The sequence below is a fragment of the Phocoena sinus genome, chromosome 5 (genome assembly GCF_008692025.1).
Source record: "Phocoena sinus isolate mPhoSin1 chromosome 5, mPhoSin1.pri, whole genome shotgun sequence".
NCBI lineage: Eukaryota > Metazoa > Chordata > Mammalia > Artiodactyla > Phocoenidae > Phocoena > Phocoena sinus.
The window spans coordinates 88,908,962-88,932,329 of record NC_045767.1 but is presented as its reverse complement, the minus strand read 5'-3'; the positions used below and the strand labels follow the sequence as shown (position 1 = coordinate 88,932,329).

Sequence of the window (23,368 nt, the reverse complement as noted above, 5' to 3'; positions counted from 1 at the left end):
TTATGGGGACTAAGTGTGATACTGTATGTTAACCACTTCATGTAATCCCTGGCACAAAGTAAACGCTCAATAAATGGGAGTTGCTGCTTCCTGTTAAAAGGAATAACCAGGGCACCATTTAGATATAGTCAACCAAGCAGGGATCAAAAAAAATCTCAGGCAAATTTCAGCATTATATGAAGAGTAAAAAAGTTAGTTTATGTTATTAACTAACATATCTGCAAGCTACCATATAATGTGGTATGAGAATAACATGAATAATGTGGAGTCCATAAATGATAATTAAATCCTGTAAAGAACAAATAAGAAAGCCTGGATTTAAATTGTGCTTCTTTAGAAGTTCTACCACTGTCATTCTGAAATTCAATTATGAATAGATTTCCCCTGAACTATAAATTATAAGGCTAATAAAAAGTGGCTGTTCGCGGAGCGGCTAGGCCCGTGAGCCATGGCTGCTGAGCCTGCGCGTCAGGCTCCGCAACGGGAGAGGCCACAACAGCGAGAGGCCCACGTAACGCAAAAAAAAAAAAAAAAAAGCTGTTGATACTTCTGATCTTTTGATATTCTGCCACAGTGGGGCATTCTGAGGTCACAATTTCACCCATTTATTAGCATCCATCACGTGCCAAGCACTGCAGTAAGTACCAGGAAGGCATTAAGGGGCATTCAATAGCAAGTCTACCACTAAGACTTGCGGGGTCTGGACCAATAGCACAAATGGATATATATCACATGACTAAATTACTGTATTTTACATTAAGCTAATATATTGTTATATATGTTCGATTCTCCTACCTTAACAAACACACCATAGTAGCCAGGAAAGCAGATTCAAATTTAGAATTCTTAAGACTCCTCAGTCTACACTGGAAAGTAGTGACATGAGGAGAGCCAGTCCCTGGCCCTCAGCAAACCTCCCTGATCTACCAAACCACAGCTCCATCCTGTATTTCAATGGGTCTCACATGCAGGACTGTGGACACCCTGACAGGCTTATAAAGGCAATGTCCACACACACCAACAGCTGCCATCTGGCTATCCTTTAGGTCTGGCTATCAGAGATATGACCTTCCCTTAAAAGTAAAGACCAAAGGAAAAGATCCATGCAAACCCTGGCAATACACTTGAGACCATGTGGGTAGGGAGTTCTGAATCTCAGGTATCCAAGCACATACCAGAAGGGATCTATGTAGGTATGTTCTTGGCCCTATGGACTTCTCACTCCATGCAGGAGTATGGGCAAGGGCCAGAGCAGAACTTCTAAATTGTGAGGCCCAGGGCAGAGGCCACTCTCACTCAAAGAAGCGGTAATACTGTATAACTAATGGACCCACCTTTAAGAAGGTCACAGTGTCCTGAGATGTAACTAGGCTCAGATGTGGTAAATGCAACATATCAATACCTTACTATTTTGCTAGGAGTTGGGAGATACAGTGTACTTTAAGATCATATAATAAAGTAAAACTAGTAAACCTTCTGGTGGGAGAATATCCTCTCCCAAACCACTAAAACCTCAAGCAATCATGTTCTGCCTAAACCAAAGCACAGATGCAAATTTTAGGATAACATTTTGTTTCTATTGGTGTCTATAGATGGGATACCATAGTAAAATAATTGCTCAGGGCAACAGTTTTGGCAAGTTACTATCTCCTAAAATTTGTTTATATAGGTGAAATTAAGATACAAAATGTGTATCCCCATTATGAGGAGTGTGTATAGAGGGAAAATAAACACATTTTTCTTTGTGGAGATGGGGCATGGGAAAGTTATTTATAAGTTTATGCCCACAGATATACAAAAACAACACAGATTCAAGCTTTGGACTTCTCCTGCCTACCATCTCCCTTCTCCAAACTCTACCGAAAAACAGCTGCTCAGCTTCTGCATTTCTACCTCTTTTTCACTCCTACCTTTTAGTTCTCTAATTATTATAGCAGGACAAGAATAGCCTCACTCCTTTTAGTCTACATCTCTAAGGCCCATTCTCTGAGAAATAGAGAAGGAAGAGGAGGTCAACTAAGGATTCAGAGCAAAAGTTAATGGACCTGGCTTCCCTGGTGGCGCAGTGGTTGAGAGTCCGCCTGCCGATGCAGGGGACATGGGTTCGTGCCCTGGTCCGGGAAGATCCCACATGCCATGGAGTGGCTGGGCCCATGAGCCATGGCCGCTGAGCCTGCGCTCCGCAATGGGAGAGGCCCGTGTACCACAAAAAAAAAAAAAAAAAAAAAAAAAGAGGATGAAGACTAGAGAGATATAGCAAATTTTATCCTGACAGTATGGATGTAGTATTCACCTCATAACTCTGTAGATAACTGCTTTTTCTGAGCAAAAAAGATCTCCTAATCCAACTTACCTGGACAAAAAAAATAAAGTGCTTGAAAGATGTATTGAGATGTGCTTCCTCCTGCAGCTGGATCACAGGGTCAAAATGCTGATGATAAATGTGAGCATAAACCCTAAAGAGGCGTTTGAGTATAGTTTTTGCCACAGACATGAAATTCTTCGGAAACGGGACACCTAGTAAATAGATAAACAACCCCCTCTATTAACAAGAAGAGAACAAGGCATTATCAGCAAATGGCAATATAAATTACCTAGACAAGGCTGAAAATAAGAAGTATTTATGAATTACTACTTAAAATACCCATTGTACTTTTCAAAAGTTCTCAACATATCATGAATGAAAATAAACTTCAATGCTTCTATGGAATAAGAATTTGTCTTCAGTTTAGCCCTTTAGGCCTCTAATATACCACCACTTTACCAAAATGAAACAAATAAATGTCTAAGATGGTAATGGAGCTAAAATGCATATTCAGATCCTCAGGTTTCTTATGCTGAACACAAATAATGTATCACTATGTTTAGTTTTGTTTAAAATGCCTGCAATACATTTTCAGATTTTTTTCTATGGAAATTATTCCATTACTACACCAGGTCTACATTTACCCTGAAATTAGCTGCAGTCTCTGCTCAATTAGACTTGTTTTATGAATTAGAGCACTTTTACAGCATTAAATACAAAACTAGAAAAATACAAAAGTCTACATCCTTTGTTAAAGTGGCTAAATGATCCAGATTGGCAAAACACAAGGCAAATACTGGTACTACTGGGTTCAATGTCATCACATTGCCTACTGCCCATTTAAAAATATTATAGATCACAAGAAAACGTAAGACATTTTGGGGTACATAAGTGTCTCCCAAAATGAAGGGACACTATATAAAATAGTATGCTTACATTACACACTTCAAAAATGTCAGTGTCATGAAAAGACCAAAAAAGCCTGAGAAATACACATATTCCACATTAAAGAGGGCTAAAGAGACATGACACTGAATGAAAACAAATGTCAAAGATTTTCTTTTGCTCTAAAGGATATTATTGGGAAATTTTGAAAAATCTGAATAAGATTTGTAAATTAGACAGTAGTATTGTACTGGTGTTAATTTCCTGATTCTGACAGTTATACTGTGATTTTTCTAAGGAAATACACATTGAAGCACATACAGATAAAGGTCCATCATAATTGCAACTTACTCTCAAACAGTTCAGGAAAAAGAAAAGAATGTGGAGTGGGGAAGGAGGGAGAGAGAGAGAGAAAGCAAATGTGTTAAAATGTTGGCAACTAAAAAATCTGGAAGAAGGATACATAGGGATTGTTTGCACAATTCTTACAAATTTTCTAGAAGCCTGAAATCAGGATAAAAGTTAAAAATTATATTATGAAGATAAAAGATAAGATGAGGGCACTTATCCCAAACCATTACTATGTATATAAGTAATGCAGTCTTGAAAAATAGACCTTTTATTACAAAGGCTCCAAAGTAGTTAAAGCATTCAATGAATGTGTTTAAAACAAGCCATAACAACAGCAACTATTTACATTGCTGTCTCTTCCACTATATCCTTCTCCCCAAAACTAAAAAAGCATAAAATACAGTCAAAAAGTTGAAAAAGAGCAAATTCTTAATTTTTTCAGAAAACACAGTTGTAAGGAATTTGACACAGTAAAGTCATATGAACTGTCTAAATGTAAATAATTTCCACTTGAAAGGTCAGCCCTTTAAAAGGTCAGCATATATAAAAGTCACTCAGTTGATAACAGGCCAACCTGTCAAATCTTGTTTTCTTCTCACCTAGCCTGATTTCACAGCCAGCAAGGTTCACACCATGGGTCATGAATACAAATGCCCTCTTTGCCACAAATATAAGGTAAAACTGTTCTGAAGTCATATAAACTCCCTTCCTAAACAAGAAATGGATATGACTGCAGCAGATGATACTGGCTGCTTACCCAATGACCAGTCTCTTTTTTCCCTAACACAGGCCAGATTTGTTACTATCCAAGATATAACGATCTTCTTACTGTTTAAAATTATAGGGAGGTTTACCTAATGTTCATGATAAACTTGGTATGAAAAAGATAGACACTTTCAAGTACATAAGATTAGCAATATTTTGATAGGTATGGTAATTTAACATGGTTCCTGGAATAGAGAGGCAATAAGCCCTAGAAACGCATGAAATTAGATAAATCATGATGGATCCCAGTTAAACAATTATACCAATTTTTGATGGAAATAATGTCTCATCATCCAACTGGTCCTGAACCCAAGTCATCAGGTAATCAATGTACTTTGGTGCAGAGCACTTAATAGGCTTCTTTATGTTTGTTCCATCTGCCCAATGATACTCATATCTGTATTGGAAAGATAAAAAGTACACAGGACATCAGTGTATACCTATATATAATGTGTAAGTTTTTATATTACATATATATGTTTATTAGGAATGTATTCAGGATGTATTTTAATCTCTTCCTCCAAAAAAAGATTTTTTGCATTTGGCACTTAAATTTAGCATTTTAAAATTGCTATTGGACTATTTTGCATTTATCAGGATACAAACTAAGCAGATCCCACCAAACCCATTTTTTGTGAGCTTTCCTTCATACATAGCAGTTATATTTTAGAATCACACATAGTATAAACTGCTATAGTAGAAACCCTAAGTTTACTTCCCACTTCTATGATGACCATCTTTAATCTTTATGATTATTGTTTTCTTCCTCAAAAAGCGTTTCTCCTTACGCAGTACAATTCTTTTTAACTTGGGGCTTTAAATTTTGGGTTAAGACTAGAGAATGACATGGAAGCATCTAAGTAAGATTAATGAAAAAGAGAATGATTCAATATTTGAGTACATTTGGTTGAGGAACTAAATATGCCTTTGAGGAAAATTGGCAACCCAAATAAAGATGCCTATAGTATCTAGGTATTAACCAGACACTAGCCTTTGGTATAATAAACATTTAATGTGCACCTACCATGTGAGTAATACTGTGTCAAGGAATACTGTTCTTGAACAACGGACACTAAAATGAAAGACACTTGAACAACGGACACTAAAATGAAAGACACTTTCCCTGTTCTCAAGGAAAAAGACTAGTGGAGAAGACAGACTCGTAAATTAGTATGTAAAAACAGTACAACAGAATGCTAATGGAGTTAATTAAACAAACACACACATATACAACCACAACCTGATTTTTTTTTTTTTTTTTTTTGCGGTACGCGGGCCTCTCACAGCCGTGGCCTCTCCCGTTGCGGAACACAGGCTCCGGACGCGCAGGCTCAGCGGCCATGGCTCACGGGCCCACCCGCTCCGCGGCATGTGGGATCTTCCCGGACCGAGGCATGAACCCGTGTCCCCTGCATCGGCAGGCAGACTCCCAACCACTGCGCCACCAGGGGAGCCCACACAACCTGATTTTTAAGACAAGGAATAAGCATGCAGCTGAAACTCCATGTACAAAATTATCTAAACTGAACTAGCATTTAGTTTTTTAGTTTCTGAAGGTTACCTCTGCCACTTAGCTTCTCTCTTTGAATCAATTGTGTTTTTATAATCTTGTCCCAGAGTTTGGACTAACGTAATGATAGGTGATTAAGCCTAGCAAAGGAGCTGGAAGAAAATATAATGGAAAAATACTACAGGGTATTTTAAACAATGAAAAGTATCTTGAGATAGGATAACAAGGATGCTTTCTATTTAATCATAGTTACTTACACTTGAACAGTAAATCTTAAACAGGATAGACCTGAATAAATATTCTGACAGCATACCAACCCTGGGAAACAGGGATGAATGTCAAGTCTACTTTGAAGGTCTCCAAGAGGAGATTCCCCAACATTTCTTGGCATCCTGTTCCACTATTTAATCACTTTCACAGTCAAGATATTCTTGCTAACATAAAACAAAAGTCTCAAGTGTGACTTAAGCCTCTTCTTGTTTGAGCCTCTTAGGAGACAGAGAACATGAATGGTAGGACTTCTGGCCATCCTTACTTAGTCTTCATTTAAAGACAGGAACTCATCCATGTTTTTTCCCTTATGTTATGAAGCCTCAATGTTTTTGCATTTCTCTCACAATCATATTTTGTTAATGATTCTCAGGTGTTCCCTATTCATTTTTAAATGCAGAAGTCAAAAGCAGGCACAGTAAACCAAAAAATCATTTTCAATATCCTGAAGCATTATAAACAATACTAATATTCAATGTCCTAAGGTTTTTTGAAAAATAAAACAACTGCATATTGCTTATACTTCTAGAGTTTATAACTATGATTCCCTGATTCTTTCCTTTTCTTTTGTCACGTTTATACTTAATGATGACTTCATATTCTATTTTGCACCCACTGCTTTTTTTATTCCACCTTTGACAGACCATTGTCTTTGAAATTTATTTCTGTCATCATGGTATGAACTTATAAACTACAAATTCCAAAATGTTCATTTCTTGGTTAATAATGATAATAAATAGTAACCGAGAAACCACTTCAAGAAAAAAAGTGCAAAAAATACTAACAGGTGGGGTCTAAACAACATGCTACCCAGTAACCAATGGGTCCCTGAAGAAATCAAAGAGGAAATCAAAAAATACCTGGAGACAAATGAAGACAAAAACATAACGATCCAAAATATATGGGATGCAGCAAAAGCAGTTCTAAGAGGGAATTTTATAGTAATACAAGCCTACCTCAGGAAATAAGAAAAATCTCAAATAAACAATCTAGGCTTATACCTAAAGTAACTAGAAAAATGGAACAAACAAAACCCAAAGTTAGAAGGGAAGAAATCATGAGGAATAGAGCATAATTAAATGAAATAGAAACTAATAATAATAATAAAATAAATAGAAAAGACCAATGAAACTAAGAGCTGGCTCTCAGAAAAAATAAACAAAATTGATAAAACCAAACAAATAATATCAGAAATGAAAGAAGAGAAGTTACAAACAATACCACAGAAGTACAAATGATCATAAAAGATTACTACAAACAATTATAGCCAGTCAAATGGACAACCTAGAGGAAATGGATAAATTCCTAGAAACATGCAATCTCCCAAAACTGAATCGGGAAAAAATTGAAAATATGAACAGATGGATTACCAATAATGAAACTGAATCAGTAATTTTAAAAAAACCCAAAAACTCATAACAAACAAAAGTCAAGGACTGAACAGCTTCACAGGTGAATTCTACCAAACATTTAAAGAGTTATATTACCTTCTACCAAACATTTAGAGTTATATTACCTATGTTTCTCAAACTATTCCCAAAAAATTGAAGAGGAAGGAAAACTTCTGAACTCATTCTATGAGGCCAGCATCACTTTGACCAAAATCAGACAAATCACCACATAAAAAGAAAATTTCAGGCCGATATCACCAATGAACATAGGTGCAAAAATCCTCAACAGAATATTAGCAAACCAAATCCAGCAATACTTTAAAAGGATCATAAACCATGATCAAGCAGGACTTATCCCAGGGATGCAAGGATGGTCAATATCTACAAGTCAATCAACATGATACACCACATTAACAAACTGAAAAATAAAAATCATATTATCATCTCAACAGATACAGAAAAAAGCCTTTGACAAAATTCAACATCCGTTTATAATTAACAAAAACTCTCAAAACAGTGGGCTTAGAGGGAACATACTCAACATAATAAGGCCATATATGACAAACCCACAGCCAACATTATACTCAATGGTGAAAAGCGGAAAGCATTTCCTCTAAGATCAGGAACAAGACAAAGATGCCCACTCTCACCATTTTTATTCAACATAGTATTGGAAGTCCTAGCCAAAACAGACAAAAAAAGGAAATAAAATGAATCCAGATTGGAAAGGAAGAAGTAAAACTGTCACTGTCATTGCAGATAACACGATACTATACACAGAAAATCCTAAGGATGCTACCAGAAAACTACTAGAGATCATCAATGAATTCAATAAAGTTGCAGGATACAAAATTAATACACAGAAACCCGTTGCATTTCAACACACTAATAGTGAATTATCAGAAAGATAAATTTAAACAATCCCATTTACAACTGCATCAAAAAGAATAAAATACCTAGGAATAAATCTAACCAAAAAAGTACAAGACTTGTACTCTGAGAACTTTAAGATATTTATGAGAGAAATGGAAAAACACACAAACATATGGAAAGATATAACATGCTCACAGACTGGAAGAATTATTATTTTTAAAATGACCATACTACCCATGGCCATCTACAGATTCAAGGCAATCTTTAACAAAATAAAGTGGCATTTCTCACAGAACTAGAACATGTTAATTCTGAAATTTGTACAGAAACATAAAAGACTCCAAATAGCCAAAGCAATCTTGAGAAAGAAGAACAAAGCTGAAGGTATCACACTGCCTATTTCAAACATACATACATATAGTATACTATAGCTATACTACAAAGCTATAGTAATCAAAACAGTATGGTACAAGCACAAAAGGAGAAACACAGATTAATGGAATAGAATATAGACAACCCAGAAACAAACTTACACTTAAACAGTCAATTAATCTGCAAAGGAGGCAAAAATATACAACAGGGGAAAAGAGACAGCCCTTTCAATAAATGATGTTGGGAAAACTGAAGAGCTACATGTAAAAGAATAAAACTGGTCTACTTTCTCACACCATGTACAAACATAAGTTAAAATAAAAATGAGGGACTTCCCTGGTGGTCCAGTGGTTAACTCCACACTCCCAATGCAGGGGGCCCAGGTTCAAGCCCTGGTCAGGGAACTAGATCCCACATGCCACAACGAAGAGCCCAAATGCCACAAGTAAAAGATTCCACATGCCACAACTAAAGATCCTGCATGCTGCAACAAAGATCCCGCATGCCACAACTAAGACCTGGAGCAGCCAAATAACAAATATTTTTTAAAATAAATAAATAAAATTAAATTAAAATAAATTAAAGATTTAAACGTAAGAACTGAAACCATAAAATTTCTAGGAGAAAACTCTTTGAAATCAGTCTTAGCAATATTTTTTGGATCTGTCTTCTCAGGCAAGGGAAATAAAAGCAAAAATAAATAAATGGTACCACATTAAACTAAAAAGGTTTTGCACAGTATGGAAACTATCAACAAAATGAAAAGGTAGCCTACTGAATGGGAGAAGATATTTGCAAGTGATATATCCAATAAGGGGTTAATATACAAAATATACAAAGAACTCATACAATTCTACATCATAAATAAATAAACAACCCAATTAAAAAACGGGCAGAGGACCTGAATAGACATTTTTCCCAAAGACATACACATGGCCAAGAGACACATGAAAAGATGCTCAACCTCACCAATCATGAGGGAAATGCAAATTAAAACCACAATGAGATACTTCTCACACCTGTTAGAATGGCTATTATCAAAAAGACAACAAATAACAAGTATTGGCAAGGATGTGACAAAAAGGGAACCCTCATGCACTGTTGGTGGAATTGCAAATTGGTGCACCCAGTATGGAGAAAAGTATAGAGGTTCTTCAAAATATTTAAAATAGAACTGCCATAAGATCCAGCAATTTCTTTTCTGGGTATTTACCCAAAGAAAACAAAAACATTAATTTGAAAAGACATATGCAACCTGTTTTTCATTGCAGCATTATTTTCAGTACCTAAAATATGAAAGTAATTTAAGTGTCCATCAACAGATGAATGAAGAAGATGTGGGGGCTTCCCTGGTGGCGCAGTGGTTGAGAGTCCGCTTGCCGATGCAGGGGACACGAGTTCGTGCCCCGGTCTGGGAGGATCCCACATGCCGCGGAGCGGCTGGGCCCGTGAGCCATGGCCGCTGAGCCTGCGCGTCTGGAGCCTGTGCTCCGCAACGGGAGAGGCCACGACAGTGAGAGGGCTGTGTACCACAAAAACAATAAAAAAAAAAAAAAAAAAGAAGATGTGGGGTGTGTGTGTGAGTGTGTGTGTGCCCTCTGCGACAACACGGATGGATCTAGAGGGTATTACACTAAGTAAAATAAGTCAGACAGAATAAAACAAACACATTGTGATCTCATTTACATGTGAAATCTAGAAAACAAACACAGATACAGCACACAGAGGGGTGGTTGCCAGAGGGGAGCGGGGTGGGAATAGAGCAAAATAGGTGAAAGATATTTAAAGATACAAACCTCCAATTATAAAATAAATAAGTCATGGGAATATAATATTCAACATAAGGAGTATGGTCAATAACACTGTAATAACTTTGTATGGGAACAGATTGTTAGTAGACTTATCATGATGATCATTTCATAATGTATGGAAATGTCAAATCACTATGCAATACACCTGAAACTAACATAATATTGTATATCAACTATATTTCGATTTAAAAAAAATATTTGGATAGAGAGGCATAAGCAAACAGAAAAAAGGCAGGATGGAGGACAATACAATAGGGAGGACTATAAAGCTCAGGCTAGGGAATCTGGACTCAAAATATTAGTCATTGGTAAATCACTGAAGGAGATGCTAAATACAGAAATTATAAGGTCAAAAATTTTCTTCTTATCTAAGAACTGTATGATAAAGTAAAAATGAGAACTGATCATGAATCATGTCTTACTTTGGGCCAGCTGACATCACTGGACAACTTTCTTCTGTACAAAAATCTGTGATTGTTCCATAAAGCATGTTGATCTGATTGAAGAAATCTACAGCTGCAAAGCAAACATCAGTTATAAGTAAAAGGTTAAATTTTAGTTTTACTCAAACAATCTTTTATTCCAGCAGAATCTCAGCTCTATCAGTGTTCTTTCCTCAACAAAGAACAGGTGAAAAGAATATAAACAAACAATATTTGCCTCACTGAATTTAGGAGCTTCTGTTTATTAAGTGACTCCCTTAAGAGAATAAAAAGGCAAGCAAGAGTGGGAGAAATTATTTGCAACACATATAATCAATAAAGATCTTATATTCAGAATATATAAAGAACTTCTATAGATCACTTAGAAAAAGGCAACACCGTAATAAAATGTGAGATGGTTTCTGAGTCTATTGGTTATCTCTATGGAAAAGAATAAAACTTGACTCTTCACTCACACAATACCTGAAAAGCAATTCCAAGTGGATTATACATCTAAATGTGAAAGGCAAGACAATAAAGTTTAAAAGAGCATAGAAAAATATGTCCATGAACTTTGGCATGCAAATATTTCTTAAGAAGAGCACAGAAAGCACCAGTCATAAAGGAATAGTTTTCTATATGTTTCACTGGAAAACTGTTATTCCTTGTTTTTTTATAATTTTTATTCTACTCATAATTTTTTTATATTGACCTCAAAGCCAACAAGTTTATTAAATTTACCTACTCATAATAATAGTGATGGTGTAGTAATAAAATCATGGTCTTTTGGTTTTTCAACATTCATTCGTGCTGGCTATGAACATAAATGTTGTTTCTTCCTTTCCAGTTATTATTATCTTTTATTCTTTTTCCTGCCTTACGGCATTGGCTAAGACTCCAGGAAAGTGGTGATGGTGGCTAACCTTAACTCATTCCTAATCTGAGAAAAAACTTCAACATTTCATGATTAAATATGATGTTTGCTTTATCTTTTTTGTAGATATGCTTTATCAGAAAAAAGTTCTCAACTTTTACTTCATAAGTTTATTATGAATTGATTTTAAATTTTACCAAATGTTTTTTCTGCTTATACCGAGATGATCATATGATTTCTTCCTCTTCCTTTATTTTGGCTAATGCAGTGAATTACAACTGATTTGCAAGTGTTAAGCCAACCTTGTATTCTAGGAATAAGAACAATTTGGTCATGATGTGTCATAATTTTTAAGTATTGCTAGATTCAATCTGCTAATATTTTTATTAGGATTTTTACATCTAAGTTCATAAGTTAGATGACCTGGTTTCCTTTCTTATATGTCCACATAGAACTCATAACACTAGTATTTTCTCCTTTCCACATAAAAGCTTTAGAAAGACTGGTGTTCTTTCTATCTTTTCTTTTCTTTTTAAAATTGAAGTATAATTGATTTACAATATTTTATCAGTTTCAGGTGTACAACATAGTGATTCAATATTTTTATAGATTACACTCCATTTAAAGTTATTATAAAATATGGGCTATAGTCCCTGTACAATATACCTTTGTAACTGATTTCTTTTATACATAGAGGTTTGTACCTCTTAATTCCTTACCCCTATCTTACCCCTCCCACCTACCCTCTCCCTACTGGTAACTACTAGTTTATTCTGTATCTGTGAGTCTGTTTCTGTTTTGTTATATTCATTCTTCTTTTTTTTTTTTAGATTCCACATATAAGTGATAACATAAAATATTTGTCTTTCTCTGATTTATTCCCCTAAGCATAATACCCTCCAGGTTCATCCATGTTGTTGCAAATGGCAAATATCATTCTTTTTTTATGGCTCAGTAATAGTCCAGTGTGTGTGTGTGTGTGTGTGTGTGTGTGTGTGTGTGTGTGTGTACACCACATCTTCTTTATCCATTCATCTGTTGATGTACACTTAGGTTGCTTCCATATCTTGGCTATTAGCTTCCATATGCTGCTATGAACACTGGGGTGCATGTATCTTTTCAAATTAATGTTTTCATTTTCTTAAAATATACATCCAGCAGTAGAATTGCTGGATCATATGATATTTCTAGTTTTAACTTTAGGGAAACCTCCATATTGTTTTCCATAGTGGCTGCACCAATTTACATCCCCACCAAGAGTGCACTGTAGGGTTTCCTTTTCTCCACATCCTTACCAACATTTGTTATTTGTGATCTTTTTGATGAGAGCCATTCTGACAGGTATGAGGTGATATCTCATTGTGGTTCTGATTTGTATTTCTCTGATGAATAGTGATGCTGAGCATCTTTTCATGTGCATGTTGGCCATCTGTATGTCTTCTTTGGGAAAATGTCTATTTAGGTCTTCTGCCCATTTTTAATCGGGTTGTCCTCCACATGAACAGTGGGTAACCTATGGCTTTGAATCCCAACTCTATACTTTGAGTTACTTAACTTCCCTGAATCTCAGTTTCCTACCTTTAAAATTCAGTTTACTGCAGAGTGCTAAAAAACAAAATCGTGTCTACCATAAAGTAGACATTTAGTAATTGTTCGTTTTCTTCTACAAATGAAGATATGGCCTCAAGATTCTGTGCCACAAAAATTAACTATAAGCCATCCACCCACTTTTTCCAAAACTCTGAACCTTGTATCTCCTTTAAGCTATCACTCTCTAGCAGCAGAATGTTCAAAACCAGCCTCTGGTTTCTGGCTATGAGACTAGTTGTTGAATTTGTAATTCCCATCTTCTACCATTTATCTTCATCTGGCAAGTAAACTGAAGGGAAAAGGCCATTAAGATGCCAATCTTATCAACAAATCCCCTTCACTCTTTTATGTACCCGAAATGTTTACTTAATCGCTGTCAGTGAATGGAAATTACCTATCTAGCCTCAAATCCTATTCACTTCATCAAGTGCCACTTGGAAAGATTACTATAAATAAGAAAAAAATTGTAATCCAATACTTCGGTCAACTGCTATATTTTAAAGGCAGAATTCTATGTTCTACGGGGATGTTCAAACACTTCAGTTCAAAGCAATTTTTTTCTGGCTATAACTTCAAAATGTCTGTGAAATTTTATAAGTTCCTGAAGTTCTAGACATTTCAATAGTACAGACACTCAGTTCTGATAACTGAGACAGAGAAAATACAGACAGAAAACAATGATCTGGTTTTATACTTAAAAGTCACAATCTCATGTAGTACAGAAGCTCTACACTACCTTCCTTAGATTTCTAAAATTAGAAAATGAGCTCTCAAATAAATGGTACAAAAAGGCACAAACAAGTGCCCAAAAAAAGGATGTACACATATATTGGAAACTTATTCTGAATATTTCCCTTGAAGTGTCATAGAACTATCTTATAGGTTAGATGACTCTCATCAATAAAGCAAACAAATCACTTTATCTCTTTAGTAACTAAACTCTCTGGGTCCAGGAGGATAACCATACTCTAATAATACTGCTCTTACAGAACTGCTGTCACAGTAAGGTTTTAAGACATCTCAGTAAAATACTTCAGGTTCCTAAAAGTTAGTGGGTGGCAGCTCAATTTATAAATCCCATGATATGTTTCAAATTATAATAAGATACTATCAAATATTACAATAAAAATACTGTTCTGTTTTTCCTTAATCAAAGCCTAGGCATTTAGTGTATATTTTCAATTCAATTTCATTTATTATAACTAGAGTCATATAAATTTCCTCCAGTTATAAAATTCTATTAATTTCTTCACCAATGCTGATAAACCTTGAATACTAAAAGTACCACTTTTGGGCTTCCCTGGTGGCACAGTGGTTAAGAATCCGCCTGCCAATGCAGGGGACACAGGTTCAAGCCCTGGTCCAGGAAGATCCAACATGCCATGGAGCAACTAAGCCCATGCACCACAACTGCTGAGCCTGTACTCTAGAGCCGGTGAGCCACAACCACTGAAGCCCGCGCGCCTAGAGCCCATGCTCCTCAGCAAGAGAAGCCACCGCAATGAGAAGCCCATGCACCACAACGAAGAGTAGCCCCCTCTCTCTGCAACTAGAGAAAGCCCGCGCACAACAACGAAGACCCAACGCAGCCAAAAATAAATAAATTAATTAATTTTAAAAAAGGAGAGAGAGAAAAGAATCAAAATAAAATTAAAAAAAAATTTTTTTTTAAAGTACCACTTTTATTCCCCAACTTACTCTGGCTTAATTCCCAAGAATATATTTACTTTTTACTTATATTTTTTTCTTTCTAGAGGTTAAGAATATATCATAAACATATTTTACTAATTTCATAAGATCACTATTGAATTGTCTTTTTTTCTTTTTAAAGCGTAGTTTAGACAAATAACTAAGTATGCTACTGAAAGAGGCAATTTAGCATAGGGGTTAAAGCGCAGTCTCTGAAATTTTAGAGCTCTATATTTGAGCCCAGTCTCTAGCATTCAATATCTGTATAACCTAAGCACATTACTACAATCTTTCTGTCTCAGCTTTCTTATCTATATACTGGGATAATAGTACCTACATCATGAGGTTGTAAAGATGAAATAAAATAATCCATGTAGAAGAAAATAAAAACAATAATTTGAAAAGATACATGTACCCCGATGTTCATAGCAGCATATGGAGGCTAATAGCCAAGATATGGAAGCAACCTAAGCGTCCATAAACAGATAAATGGATAATGGTGTGTGTGTGTGTGTGTATGTATATATACATATATATAAACACCACATCTTCTTTATCACACACACACACACACACACACACACACACACACTGGAATATTACTCAGCCATAAAAAAAGAATGAAATTTTACCATTTGCAACTACATGGATGGACCTGTAAGGTATTATGCTTAAGTCAAACACAGAAAGACAAATACTGTATGGTATCATTTACACGTGGGATCTAAAAAATAAAATGAATGAATATAACAAAACAGAAATAGACTCACAGAAATAGAGAACAAACAAGTGGTTACCAGTGGGGAGAGAGAATGGAGGAGGAGCAAGACAGAGGTAGGGGATTAAGAGGTACAAATCAGCAAGTATCAAATAAATAAGCCACAAAGGTACAACACAGGTAAATATAGCCATTATATTGTAATAACTTTATTTTGTTATTTTTTTTGCAGTATGTGGGCCTCTTACTGTTGTGGCCTCTCCCGTTGTGGAGCACAGGCTCCGGACACGCAGGCTCAGCGGCCATGGCTCACGGGTCCAGCCGCTCCGTGGCATGTGGGATCTTCCCTGACCGGGGCACGAACCCGTGTCCCCTGCATCGGCAGGCGGACTCTCAAGAGGACTCTCAAGCCCCCTTGTAATAACTTTAAATGGAGTATAATCTAAAAATATCGAATCACTATGTTATACATCTGAAACTGATACCATAAATCAAATAAACTTCAATAAAATAAATAAATAAAAATAATTCATGTAGAAAGAATAGCAGAGTGCCACAGTGTTCCATAAACATTAATTGCTGCTATCATTATCATTTTTTCCAATGAAGATGGTAAATCTATGCTTTGTATCACATGATAACAGGAGATAAGAATTTCATGTAACTCCATATTCAGAAATAAAATACCATAAAGGTTAAAGTAAATTGAGGTACCACTATCTTGTGGTATTAGGTTGCTAACTAAATCCTAGAATAGAGAGCACCCCAACACTCACCTACAGTGAGGCTACTAACCTAATTTACAGTCTGCTGAGAAACAGAAAGGCTACTTACTGTTCACTGCAACCCACTCATTTAGATCTTCCCCCTCAGGAAGCATGACAGCCATCCGGAGGTTTCCACTGCCCAGTGTGGCCTCTGCATGCTTTAAGAGCTCATACTGGTGAGAACCCTCTGGTATGTTCTTCTTTGGTTTAAACGTTTTAGAGGAGCGACTACCACTATGAATAGAAAAGAAGAAAAAGGCACATCAGTGTTTAAGGCATGACTTTCAATAGAGTCTACTATACTATATTACTGCATAAAATAACAGCCAGTGATCCTAAAAGTCCACAAATAAACAACCCTAAATTGTATCAGCTACATTAAATTCCGGCAACATCACTGTTGTAACTACTGTGTTTGATTACCCAAAACTCCTACAAACCTTCTCTACATTCCCTACTGTTAACTCCAAAGGAGAAAAAGAATTTTTAGCTATAACTAATCCAACTAACTAATCTAACAATAAATTACTGATTCAGTAATCTATAAAAACAAAAAAGTACTGGGGACTTCCCTGGTGGTCCAGTGGTTAAGACTCTGTGCTCCCAATGCGGGGGCCTGGGTTTGATCCCTGGTCAGGGAACTAGATCCCACGTGCCGCAACTAAGAGCCCGCATGCCACAACTAAAGATCCCAAGTGCCGCAATGAAGATCCCACACGCCACAACGAAGATCCTGTGTGCCACAACTAAGACCCGGTGAAGCCAAATAAATAAATAAATAAATATTTAAAACAAACAAAAAAAAGTACTTCTGTGATAATCTTCAGTCATTGTATTCCTTTTTACCCCTATTCTAAGTCTCTCATCCTAATACAAATAATTTGTTTCCTTTGTATAAAAACATAAAGATATAATTTTATATCAATAAAACACAAAAATCCTAGAGCAAGAAAGAAAAGCTACATGTGCTTCTATCCAATTATAGGAAGCAACAGCAATCTTAATCCAGAATCCCAGGTATGCAGATAAGTAGCTAGACATTAATATGGTTGCTCAAATTTCTAAATGTGTGTATGTATACACAAAGAAATATATTTTTTAAATGAATCAATGGAAACTCATCTTAGAAATGGTTTTAAGAGTTTTTAAGAGACGGATTCTTCTGTTAATGCTGGCAAATTCTTTTTTTTTTTTTTAAAGATGTTCAAACGGATAGCCCCTTTTTTTATATCTAAATTTATTTATTTATTTATTCACTCATTCATTCATTCATTTATGGCTTCGTTGGGTCTTCGCTGCTGTGTGCGGGCTTTCTCTAGATGCAGAGAGCGGGGTCTACTCTTCGTTGCAGTGTGTGGGCTTCTCATTGAAGTGGCTTCTCTTGCAGCAGAGCGTGAGCTCTAGGCGCACGGGCTTCAGTAGTTGTGGCACTTGGGCTCACTAGTTGTGGCTCACGGGCTTAGCTGCCCCACGGCATGTGGGATCTTCCTGGACCAGGGCTTGAACCCGTGTGACCTGCATTGGTAGGCAGATTCTTAACCACTGCGCCACCAGGGAAGCCCCAATGCTGGCAAATTCTTATCAAATTGTATTATATTCTAGTCATCCATTCTCAATACTCCCCTGCTCTTCTTATGAAAAGCAACAGATAGGGAAAGAATGAATTAGAAGAGGCTGGATAAGTAGGAATTATCTAAAGTTTAATGTTACTAAATTCATACTGTCGTTAGCATTCAGACATTTGAACATACGAACTTGAAAATTAAATTCCAAAGAAAACAGATAAACAATAGTTATACTTTCCAAGGTCTCCAAAGCTTTTCATTTTTAACACCCTTCTCCCAAGCTTACCCCCAAGATCTCTCCTTTTTTCCCCAAGATAAAGCAGTAGTTCTTAACCCTGGCTGCATTTTATAATCACCTGAGGAGTTTTCAAAAAATACTGAGAATCCTGAGAGAAACTAAGAATCTACTTACTAGTCAACACAAATATCCAATTCAAATGACAGGTACTTTTCACTTTAAGATAATGGTATTCTCATTTACATGTAAGTCTCTCAGGTGTTTATTTAGAGTAAAGTGATGCTCCTCAACTCTAACCTTGGTCCCTCTCCCTGCCAGATATCTCTACTCAACAGCCCAGGATCTCTTTACAAACACTAATCAGATGATGTTACTCCTCTGCTTAAAGCCATTCAGTGGCTTTCCATTGCATTCAGAGTAAACCCCAAAGTCAATATTAGACACAGGGTCTGGACCCACACTAGAGTGTGGAAACTCTTCTTCAGTTTAATCAGATAATGTATTAAATGCCGAATTCTCTCCCAGCATCTTTAAAATGTGAAAACGTAGAAAAGGTCATTATGCTTACCAAGCTGGAAGCTTATTTCATTTTCCTGCTCCTTCTCATCCTTTACCAAAATTTAGTGTGAAAAATAAACTTCACCAATATTTTTTACAAAAAGACATTTTACTAATTTATGTATGATTAACTACAAAAATAGCTCTCCTAACATCAATCTGGTGCATGTCTTCAGGCCTAGTGTTAAGTACATTCGCTTTAATTAGCCCACTGCTGAGACTGGTGCAGCAACTGAGGTGACAAGCTGCTCTGAAAAGTGGCAGAGTACATGAGAACAACAAGGACATCAGCTGTGCTTGCATGCAGGAGGGTCAGAGCCTCCCCTGCTCCCCTAAACCACCTATTTATTCAACCACTGTCCCTTCAAGTTTTAGGTTTCCAAATGTTTTCTTGATTGATGACCCACCCAGAATTGGTCTTCCACAAAGCTAAACAAATATACCTCAAAGACCTAATACTTGGGTAGAAAGAAAAAAAAATCTGATTTTGTAAAGGCCAGTTTTGACACTTATCAGCTGTGTCAAGCAAATTACCCAACTTTCTCGAGCCTATTTTTTCTTTAATAGTGAAAGCCTAGTAACAATAACAAAACATTACCACTACCTGTATCATAAAGAGCTGCAAAATGAGAAAATAATAAAGGTGAGAAAAGTTTCTAAAGCTGTAAAATGCTGTGCAAATGTTAGTATCCTTCCTTTTTCTGAACCAGAATGACTCATAGTAAAAAAAAGAAATGGTAGTGCAATGTACAAAGCTGTATTCAACCCCTATTCCCATCCTTGTCTCCTAAGACTGGGGAAAATATAACCTTACTTTGGAAACAAATGCTCTTACACATCAAGTTCCAAACAGAATTTTTTAAATGGTTTTTGGTGCTATTCCCATGTCACGGTTCAGGTGATCTCAGAATAATCATGGGGCTGGGCGGAAAATCAAGAAAACAAGGCGCTAGTCCTCATTTTGCTATTTTCTCCTTATGTTACTTAGGAAACCACAAATTATCATCTGGGCTTCAATTTCTTTACTTTGTTCTTTGAAAGTCTGGAAAATAACTTTTTACAAAAGGGTATAATTTAGAGATGAGATAATGATACTTGATACTTGATAAATACTTGTTAATTGATAGTTCCAGTCAACTTCAGGCTGAGAGCTCCTACACTAGGATAGTAATGATGATGATTAATATTAACTAATATTTACTGCAGGCCTTGTACTCTTAAGTATTTTACATGCAATATCCCATTTAATCTTCATAACTCTATGATGTACATGCTATACTTTATTTTATGGGTAACAAAACTGAGACTTAAAGTACTTAAATAATTTGCTCAAGCTTATAATATTGGTAAAGTAGGAGCCAGAATTTAAATCTAGGATTTAAATATTTAAAGCCCATTCTTTTATCCACTAGCCAACACTACATGATGCTTACCTTTATTTTCTATCCAATTATTTCTATTTTCTTCCTCTATCACCAAAGTTTAATCAAGTCACTTATGAAACAACACAAGGCTAATTTGTACTGAGAGTGTCATTAGTAGGTACATTTTTAAAAACAATCTTCAAAGTACCTAATTCCATTTCCTCTCTTCACACCTCTTCTAATTTATATGAATATTTAGTACTGCCATTAAGGAAAAATACAATTTCACGAGAGAGTAATTTCCCCTAAAAGGTTGCCGAACACATCTGTACTTTCAGAAACACACATATGCACCAGCAAAAAATGTTAGAAACTGTCAAAATCAAGTAGAATGGGTTCTAGACATAATAAAGTCAAAGGCTAAAAGCTATGAGTACCAAAAATACAATCTTGATTCAGAAAGTCAGCAATCTGAACAGACATATCTATAAATACATTTCTACCTTACATCCTTTTAAAATCACTAATCACTGGTGGTGCTGTTGCTGTTATTGTTAATGTTACGAGAGTAAAAAAAAAAAAAAGAAACCCTCAATATTTCTGGAAAGCAAGAAAGAAGGCTAAGAGAAGATCAGAAATTGAGGAAATCTGCTAAGATTAAAAAGTTGATGAGATACAGTGACAGTGAAAGTCTGAAAAAACCTAGCCTAGAACGTGCCCAGTAGAAGACTCAGTGAACACACCCAGTAGAAGACTTACCTTCTTAGTGAACGTAAGAGTGGTTCCCACTGTGCTTCAAGCTCAGAATCTGGACTACAGGAAAGTGAAAGGACTGTAAGAGACTCTTCAGGAATTATATAGGACTGTGATTCAGAGTCTCTGAGCAAGTGAATCCCAATACCCTCCTCTGCTGACCTTTTTCTGAGCAGTAGGCAAGTGGCAGCAGGTATTTAACATTAGGCTAAAGCTCAGTGCTTTCAGGACGAGCAGGTTCCTCTGTAGGCAATTTACTAAAATTAAAAATTCTGTTCTGTGAAAGACACTGTAAGGCACACAGACTAGGAGAAAATCTTTGCAAACCATATATCCAATAAAGCACTTGTATCCAAAACATACAAAAAGTTCTTAAAATTCAACAATAAGAAAACAACCCAAGGAAGAAATGGGCAAAAGATATGAGCAAACCCCACCAAAAAAGATAAACAGATGGCAAATAAACATATGAAAAGACAGTCAACATCATTTGTCATCAGGGAATTGCTAACTTAAATGAGATACCATTACACACCTATTAAAGTGGCTACAAGCCAAAAAACTGACAATACCAAAAGCTGCTGAGGATGCAGAGCAACATTCATTGTTGGTAGGAATGCAAAATGGCACAGCCACTTTGGAAGACAGTTTGGCTGTCTTCCAAATTTGCTACAAAGCTAAACAGAATCTTTCCATACAACCTAGCAAACCCACTCAGGTATTTACCCAGTTGAGCTGAAAACCTATGTCCATCCAAAAACCTGCCTGTGAGTGTTTATAGCAACTTCGATCATAGTCGCAGAAGTGGGAAGCAATCAAGATGCCTTTCAATAGGTGAATCAATAAACTGTGGTACATCCATAAAATGGAATATTATGATCAGAGATTAAAAAGAGACAAGCTATGAAGCCACAAAAAAAAAAACAAAACCATGAAGAAGCCTTAATTGAATATTGTTAAGTGAAGAAAGTCAGACTGAAAAGGCTACATAGTGTATGATTCCAAATACAAGGCACTCTGGAAAAGCTTTAGAAACAGTAAAATAATCAGTGCTTGCCAGGGGGTCAGGGGAGGGGAGGAGAGATGATTAGGTATATTACCAAGAAAACTGAAATTTATGTCCACAAAAACTTGTATATTAATGTACACAGCACCATTATTCATAAGAGCCAAAAAGTGTGAGCAGCCCAGAAGTCCATCAACTGATGCATAGATAAATAAAATATGGTATATTCATACAATGGAATATTATTCATCCATAAAAAAAGAATTAAGTACTGATAACATGTTATAACATGGGTGAATCTTGACAATATTATTATGCTGAGAAAAAAATTCAGACACAAAATATGAAGTATCACATTTTTTATGATTCCATTCATATGAAATGTCCAGAAGAGACAAATCCATTGAGACAGAAAGGAGACTAGTGGTTGCCAGGGGCTGGAGAAGAAGAAATGGAGAATGACTACTAACGATACAAAGGTTTCTGTTGGGTGTGATAAAAATATTCTGGAATTAGTGGTGATGGTTGCACAACTTTATGAATATACTAAATCCACTGAATTGTATACTTTTTTTTTTGGCTGCAACACGCAGCATGTGGGATCTTAGCTCCCCAACCAGGGATTGAACCTGTGCCCCCTGTAGTGGAAGTGCAGAGTCTTAACCACTGGACCACCAGAGAAGTCCTGGACTGTATACTTTTAAGGAAGAATTTTATAGTATGTGAATAACAGCTCAACTTTTTAAAATGTTTAAAGAAAAACCTTTACTATTAAAAAAAAAAGGAGCCTCCCAATAACATTCCTCACCAGTTCAATAAGTCAGTTTCTTTCATCCATTTATTCACTCTTGCATTCCTTCATCCAACTAGCATATTCTGACCACCTACTATATTCTAAGTAGCACTGTTCTAAGCCCTGGGACACAGCACTGAACAAGAGAATCTCTACTTTCATGGTGGGGAGAGAAGGTAGAAGAAAAAGTAAAACCAACAAAACACTACTGGGTAGTGGTAAGTGCTATGATGAAAATAACAGAATGATGTGACAAATAATGTAATGTGACAAGGTACTATATTAGGTTAGATAGTTAGAGAAGGCCTCCCTAAGGCCAGAAAGACAAGAAGAAGGAATCAGCCATGGAACGATCTGGGGAAGAAGGAAGAGCATTCCACACTTATAGGATAAACTAGCACAAAAGTGACTTTTTCAAGGAAGAGGGGTTAAGAAGGTAATGGTGATGAAGGCAGCATGAATGATGGCAACAGTGGTATAAGAAATCAGAGTCTTGTA

The 23,368-nt window shown here is 36.1% G+C and overlaps 1 protein-coding gene across 1 annotated transcript in view; it reads right to left on the bottom strand.

The window, feature by feature from the left end:
* The window catches only part of MOB1B (MOB kinase activator 1B), a 57,814-nt gene that overhangs the window by 6,450 nt on the left and 27,996 nt on the right, over window positions 1-23,368 (bottom strand). The window contains exons 2-5 of the mRNA XM_032632471.1: window positions 16,661-16,827; window positions 10,956-11,049; window positions 4,570-4,703; window positions 2,354-2,517 (exon numbers count right to left, since the gene is read on the bottom strand). Of these exons, the coding sequence (XP_032488362.1) occupies window positions 2,354-2,517; window positions 4,570-4,703; window positions 10,956-11,049; window positions 16,661-16,827 (559 nt within the window). The remainder of the gene's footprint in view (window positions 1-2,353; window positions 2,518-4,569; window positions 4,704-10,955; window positions 11,050-16,660; window positions 16,828-23,368) is intronic.